General features: G+C 33.5%; 1 protein-coding gene across 3 annotated transcripts; it reads left to right on the forward strand.

Moving 5' to 3' along the window:
- Positions 1–909: 909 nt before the first annotated feature.
- On the forward strand, positions 910–6549 carry LOC127243436 (SPX domain-containing membrane protein At4g22990-like). 3 transcript variants are annotated; one of them, XM_051263446.1, is made up of 11 exons: positions 910–1301; positions 1802–1856; positions 2094–2214; positions 2786–3097; positions 3281–3385; positions 3488–3939; positions 4104–4405; positions 4585–4760; positions 5207–5397; positions 5823–5956; positions 6085–6549. In XM_051263446.1, the coding sequence occupies exons 2-11, from the start codon at positions 1804–1806 to the stop codon at positions 6321–6323; spliced, it is 2085 nt and encodes a 694-aa protein (XP_051119403.1). In that variant the 5' UTR covers positions 910–1301; positions 1802–1803; the 3' UTR covers positions 6324–6549. The 3 variants fall into 3 exon arrangements, with proteins under 3 accessions (XP_051119403.1, XP_051119402.1, XP_051119404.1); XM_051263445.1 differs by having other exon boundaries at positions 911–1301; positions 4579–4760; XM_051263447.1 differs by lacking the exons at positions 910–1301; positions 1802–1856 and having other exon boundaries at positions 2138–2214; positions 2764–3097; positions 4579–4760.
- The last annotated feature ends 1155 nt before the right edge of the window (positions 6550–7704 follow it).

Raw genomic sequence — 7704 nt, forward strand, 5'->3', positions numbered from 1 at the left:
TGACGCTTTTGACGCCGTCTACAAAACGGAAGCCACCAGCCGTCACAAAAAACTGTCCCTCCTAACTTTTTACGTGGTCAAAAGAACACTCACCAAATTCCGTAACGGCTTTAGGGAGTGTGTTTGGACGTGTTTTTGTATTGGATCTTCATAATTTTTCATTAAAACATATTAAATTAAAGTTTAATTTTTATTAAACTCCAAAACTATGTATAAACCGAACATAAATGAACACATACCTAACCATTTACAAATATTATTTTCATTTCAGTTTCTATATTAGAGATATAATTTTAAAATTTAGGTAAAGTATAATTAATAAATAATTAAAAAATATATTAGTAAAAATTATTATTGTATATTTAAAATAATTATAAATTTATTAAAATAAATAAATAGTTTAATTAAGATTAACAAAATTATAAACTTTAAAATTTAAAATGTATAGTTATATTTTAAAAAATAAAATAACAAATTATGTGGCAGACAAAAAAAAATATGAATAGATTATGGATAAACTATTATATTTTAAAAAAAATTAAAAAACATAAATAAAATAAAGTACACATTTCAATAAGCTAAGTAACAAATACTTTTTCTATTATATTTAAATAATATGTTTTTTTTACTATTTTTAGATTTTTTTTTTTTCAAAAACGACTAAAGTTATTAGTTTAAAAATAAAATATAAATATAAATGAAACATTCTTTGTACTCAACCTTGTATTATGATTGAAAGAACAAAACACTTATAAAATACATTTAATAACACCTGGATATTTTCCAAATGTTAAATTCAATTTTTATATAATTATGATTGTGACTGTGACTATGATTGTGGTTATGATTAATAATAACTCTTATATTTATTTATTTATATTCAAGAACAGTGAATTCAATCATGTGGAGCGCAGCCCAAAGGGTTAAGAGCAGATTTTGTATACTTTTTCGGTATATTTTTGCGCCGTATTCAAAGGGTGCTTTGAGTTCCTTATAAAGACTCCTGCACATGCTTGTAGGCGTCTGGTATCATTCTGCTCTATCTCTCTTGAGATTTGTATGGCCGTTATCATCTGGACGCTGTGGAGCTGATGTGTCTCGTGGTTTGCTGATCTGTTGTTGAGCTTTGGTTTTCAGTGGAGCTGATAGGATTGGGATTGATTTTCTGCAGTGTTGGTAGGAATCCGTCTTATTGGGGCGGATTCGTATCCGGAAGCCGGTGGATTCGGCAGGAATATTTTGTTTGTTGATGCTTATCTAATTCTTCATATCTTGCATTTCCGCTGCCTGGGAATCCTCAGGTGACATTTTCGTTTTCTCTGGATTTCATGAGGTTTTTGTTTGCGATGTGTTTCAAGGTTTGTATGTATGTATACTTCTGTGTGCATCAGAGATTTAGGAGAATATATGAGAACCGGAAACTTGATGTGCTTTTTTTTTTTGGTATATAGTATCATTTTTTTTTTTTACTATTGCTCAAGGAAATAGAATGAGAATCTAATGATAGAGTTGTGTTTAGGACTAGAATGAATAAATGTGTGGTTTATGTGAAGACAGGTAGGGGTTGTTAGTATGTGTTGCTGATGGCGTCGTTGTAATAGAAAACATAATCTTCTAAAAGGTATTCAAAATAATCAGTACTTTTTTTATTTTTGTCATATTTTGGAGTTATACACTGTTAGCTTGAATTTGTGGAGTTTGTTTGTTTAACTCTGTTAGGGGAAGTTCATTCACTAATTCATTTTGTAATTGAAGTTTTATTATACTGCACTCAAATGTTTTGTCATCTTATTGAATACAGAAATGGTTGAATTCGGAAAGAAGTTGAAGGAAAGACAAATTCAAGAATGGAAGGGGTATGTGCAATACATTTGTTTATATGGGCTATTATTTATTCATTTTTTCTAATCGTAGATGTTTGTGTGCGAAACATCGCCATGTTACTATGCCTAAAGTGCTATCACTGAATGAGTAATGATGTTATTATGCTACGACAGCAATAGGGAAGCATAGTGCCAACACATAGACCACAGTTTGAATTTTTGAAAACCCTTATGTTCTTTAATAATTTTGTGCACTTTGATATCATACAGGTTCTACATCAACTACAAACAAATGAAGAAAAAGGTTAAGCAGTATGTTAATCAACTTCAAGCTGGAGCACAGGGTCGCCGACATGTTCTCAAGGATTTCTCAAGAATGCTGGATAATCAGGTGAAGCTATGCTATCTTTTGTTCTGTTCGCATGCTTTGAGCTACTTGAGGTTCATGGAAGCCAAAATCTCATTCTTTTCAAATTTTCAGTTCTTTCATGATGGTTGATGTTCGGGTGGTCTTTGCATGTTTTCTTCATTATATTTGTGTTGCAATCTTATGTTTGTCTTAAGGCTGGGAACCTATGGCCATAAAAGGAATGCATGTATCAGAAGTCCCATTGGGCTAGAATCATTGTTGCAATACCTCAAATTTGTGGGCATCAATCTAACGATGATGCTTTTAGTTAACCTGGAATTTAGAGAAATGTGAAAAAATAGGAAAATAAATTATTGTTTATCTTAACGCGTATCCCCATGTGGCCATGTCACACATCTTCAGTTTAATAGAAATTGAAACAAATTGATATTTCACAGTTACACTAGTAAAATAAAACCTCTCTTTGGTCTTAAAAGTAATAAAAAATAAAAAAGTCTCCCACTGAACTATACTTTTAGCTTAGAAAATATTTCATGCTCATCGTGGTTGCATGTTGTGTATCATACTAAGATGTCCATTATCCTCATTCCAGATTGAAAAGATAGTGCTGTTCATGTTGGAACAACAAGGCCTTCTGGCAAGTAGGCTTCAGCAGCTTAATGAGGAGCAAGAATCTCTTCAGGGACAACCTGACATATATAAGATTACCGAACTACGTGAAGCTTATAGAACAGTTGGGCTCGATCTCTTAAAGCTTCTCTATTTCTTGGAAATAAATGCTATTGGTCTGCGGAAGATCCTTAAGAAGTTTGATAAGCACTGTAGGTACAAGTTCACTGATTACTATGTGGAGACCCGTGCCAATCATCCGTATTCTCAACTCCAGCAAATTTTCAAACATGTGGTAATATGCTTTAATCCTTCCCGCCTTTCTTTAATTTGTCTATTTTTCTCAATGTCTGTGAAGATAAATTCAATGCAAATTGTATCTCAGTAATACCTTAACTTGTTACCAATGGCCGCATTATATTTAACCAGTTGATAGGAAAATTAAATAGACCATCACTCACTCCAGTGGTAATTACAGGGGGTTGGGGCTGTTGTTGGGGCTATATCACGAAATCTTGCAGAACTTCAGGACCGCCAAGGAAGTTACCTATCTATATATGATCAGCCTCCTGTTCCCCTCCAGGTTTTAGACATTCCTCACTGAATTGGCTTCAGTATGCTTTGGTGCTTATCTTGTGTTTCTTGAGTGCATTGGTCTCTTATTATTTGAAGCATTTTCCTGCAGGAACCTGTTGTTGACTCCTTGCAGTCAGCAGTTAACCGATTATCAAATTCCACAAGTTTTCTTGACTATTTGGGACAGCATGCACTTATCATGCAGGAGGAGTTGCCTCCCGTCGGGGAACACGCCGGTGATCAAAGATACCATTTCATGTCACTTGTCCTGAATTTAGCAAATACATTCCTGTACATGGTAAATACTTATATTATTGTTCCAACTGCGGATGACTATTCTATGAGCCTTGGAGCAGCAGCAACAGTATGTGGTGTTGTGATTGGAGCAATGGCAGTTGCACAGCTATTCTCTTCTGTGTATCTCAGTGCTTGGTCCAACAAATCGTATTTCAGACCTCTGGTATTTAGCAGTATAGTTCTTTGTGTGGGAAATGCCATGTATGCGATGGCTTATGATCTGAATGCATTATATATACTTTTGATTGGCAGATTATTTTGTGGGTATGCCTCTCTCTCTCCCTCTATGTATATATATATATATGCATATTTATCTTCATGTCTATATATATGTACATGCTTTTATTTATTTCTCTACAGAATATTATGGTATTAATCTGTGTATGATACATGATTTTATTATTTCTTTCCTTTTGAACATCTTGCAGCTTGGGTTCTGCCAGAGCAGTTAATCGACGTTATATTAGTGATTGTGTGCCAACAAAAATTCAAATGCAGTCTTCAGCAGCTTTTGTTAGTGCTAGTGCCCTAGGTATGGCCTGCGGCCCTGCACTAGCTGGACTGCTTCAAGTTAACTTCAAGATCTATAATATCACATTTAATCAAAATACTTTACCTGGTTGGGTAATGGCTGTGGCATGGCTAGTCTATCTGATATGGCTGTGGATCTCATTTAAAGAACCAGTTTTAGAATATGAAGTCGACCAAGTTCCACAGGAATCTAGTGCTGGTAAGAGCATCTTATTTTATATTGACTCTATTTGCAGCTGTAATTATTTTCTGAGGGCTTAACAAAACTAAGGACTCCGTCGTCGATAGTGTAATGTATTACTATAATATTTAAACTTGGAATAATGTACATGCTTACAAGTAGGTTGGAATCTGACATTAATTTTTCGATAGGTGCAGATCATGACAAGCTTGAGAAGGGTCTTGAACAACCATTGCTCCCACCTCCAACAGAATATGAACAAGAAGACGATGGGGATGAAGAATGTGATGGGAGTGAAGAAGCTTCAAATGAATCACGTCTACCAGCAAACTCCCTGGGATCTGCCTATAGGCTACTTACACCTTCGATAAAGGCAAGTACATAATATATGGTTCTATGGTGCATGGAAAAACTTAACGTGGAAGTTGAAACACAGACAATTATTCTATACAGGTTAAAACATGTATATTGGATCAATGTTGTAGACATAGTTGACAAATCAAGCTCTTTTCTGTTTTTAATTTCAAGTGAAGAAAAAGGTATGGCAGTGAAATCAATATGGAAATAGGATTAGGTATATTCTGTGGTGGATGACTCAGGCTGGTTTATGAGTTCTGAATGTCAATTGCTTATAATTTGAAGAAGATTTCGATTATATATTGTTAAAGCAGAGGCTGAAAAAACTCAGTGGATCTTTTTTCTGCTTTCCCTTTCAATAATTATCCAAACCTCTGTCGTCTGCTTAGGTGTACAAAAAGTCTGCGCTGATGTTTGTTTAATCTCTTGAACTTAATACATATATATATATATGTGCTGCAGGTTCAATTGCTCATATACTTTATGCTTAAATATGCTATGGAGATTCTACTTTCAGAGTCAAGTGTTGTCACATCATACTATTTTGGTTGGGGCACCAGCACCGTGTCGATTTTTCTCGCGTGTCTAGGTCTAACAGTTCTTCCGATAAACATGGTTGTTGGAGGTTACATCAAGAATTTCTTTGAGCACAGGTAAGCTTTCTTGATTAACGGTAACTTCTTAGAAGGATATACACGCTCAAGGCGCGAATGCATGTATATGGTATTAGGATTTGTATATATCAATAATGCCGTGATTATATTGTTCACTTATGGATGTCGTTTGCTAATCAATCTGCCTGAATGCATTGCTTGGCGTAGTTGCAACTTATTATATGACAAACATGAGCTTGACTTTGTGATTGTTTTTTCCATCAATTAGGCGCAGATTGAACTCATATGTTGTTTATTGAGTCGAAAATAAATTACATATATAAACAATTCCTCGTGGACTTTATAATCAATTCCTGGTGGCAGATGCTGTGTTTAATGTGTGTTTCTTTATATATATATACATTCTGTGTTTCTTTTAAGATTATATTTGACACCCCAATGGCTGACCATTCATCTGCTTGCAGGCAAATACTATTGGCATCTGAAATTGTGGTCTGCATCGGTATTATTTTTAGCTTCCAGTTTATAATCCCATACTCCACGCCGCAATATGTCTGCTCGGGTCTCATCATGTTTGTCGCTGCCGAAGTTTTAGAAGGTAACAAGTTTAGATTTTAAACAATCCGATTTATGCAAAACAATGTGTGTATGTAAGCATGCTACTTTAGTGTTGCATTGCGAATTAAATAGCTTTAACAGGGTTGTTATGATTTGTTACAATGACAGGAGTGAATTTGGCACTCCTGACCAGAGTAATGCCGTCAAGGCTAAACCGAGGAACCTACAACGCGGGCCTTTTGTCAACGGAGGCGGGGACAATTGCTCGGGTCATCGCGGATGCTACGATCACTGGGGCAGGATATTTAGGGCAGAGTATGCTGTTGAACACCACTCTTGCCCCATCTCTCGTCTTCTGCATCACCTCGATTATTGCCACGTGCTACACTTACAATTCCCTCTACTAAGAAGGACAACTCGAGCATGTCATCGACTTCATGTGACGTCACATCACAATTTGTTGGTGAAGTAGTTTAGTTTAGTCCATTCGTTTATGATCTATCAATAATAATGTTACGTAGGGTTCTTCCTTGCTAAACGAATTTGGAGATTGAATTTCTAAAGTGTTTTGTATATAGACTTTATGCTTTTTCAGTATTGAAAGTTATGAAGAAGAAGAAGATTGTGGTGAAATTTTGGGTGTGTAATTTGTTTAAATTCCCAATTCTGTTGTGATTGTTTGGAGTGTAAAATTTGAATATAAAAAAAATTTGAATTGTATGATTGTGATATAAATAAATATTGATATAAAAAATTTAAATTAGAATAGTAAAATTGATTTTTAATATAATATAAAATATAAAAAATAAATATTTTGATTTGATATTTTTTGAAAAAAATTTGTATGAATAGTGTAAATCTTTCCACTCCTCCAAACAAAGAGGCAATCACCATCCCCTTCTAATACATAGTGGGTGCATTTATTTTAAGTAATTAGATTATAATGTATGAGTATTTCAATTAATTATAAATTTAATTAATATGGTATTTATTTTGATTGATTCAATATTAAATTATTGTGTTATTCATAAAAATTTCGAAAAGAAATTAAATTATATTTCAAATAAATGTTAAAAAAAAAAACATTATCATATTTATATAAATTGATTTGAAACATCTAAAAAGTTAGATAATTTATAGATTTTATTAAGTGGGATTAAGTAATATTAGGAAGGGATAGAAAGAAGGGCCTGAGGCGTGGATATTATAAAATCTACATGTTGATTTGTATATTAAAACTAAAATGTCCAGAATTACAACAACAAAGTTGAGATGGCCGAGTTGGTCTAAGGCGCCAGATTAAAGTTGAGATGGCCGAGTTAGTTATAACTTTTTATTACAGTATCTGCTCTTCTCTCATCCAAGATATTTCATTTGAACTATAACCACTAATTTTCGAACACCTTGTAATGATCCAATCGATTAGAAATCCTAAAAATTACTAACATATCCATATTCCTTTTTCTATTTCGAAATTTTATTTTCAACGCACCTATCACTCCATTCAAGATTAAATATATAATCAAAATAAAAATATTTCGAAGAATAGCCTCTACAAGATTCCAACATTACTAAACATAAAAATAAATGGAATGATATATATCATTCATGCGTTCAAACCGCCTTCTTAATCTTGTCTTATCATACAGAACTTATCAATGTATCATCCTTTAAATAGTTGGCATCATAAAAATAGAATAAAATAAAAACTCAAATAACAAATAGTGCCAAACAAAACAAAATTCTTAGGTAAAAAATAAAAAATAAAAAAAATAAAGACAGTAGAGA

Source organism: Andrographis paniculata, unplaced genomic scaffold (assembly GCF_009805555.1).
Source record: "Andrographis paniculata isolate CXL003 unplaced genomic scaffold, ASM980555v1 Contig95END, whole genome shotgun sequence".
Classification (NCBI taxonomy): domain Eukaryota; kingdom Viridiplantae; phylum Streptophyta; class Magnoliopsida; order Lamiales; family Acanthaceae; genus Andrographis; species Andrographis paniculata.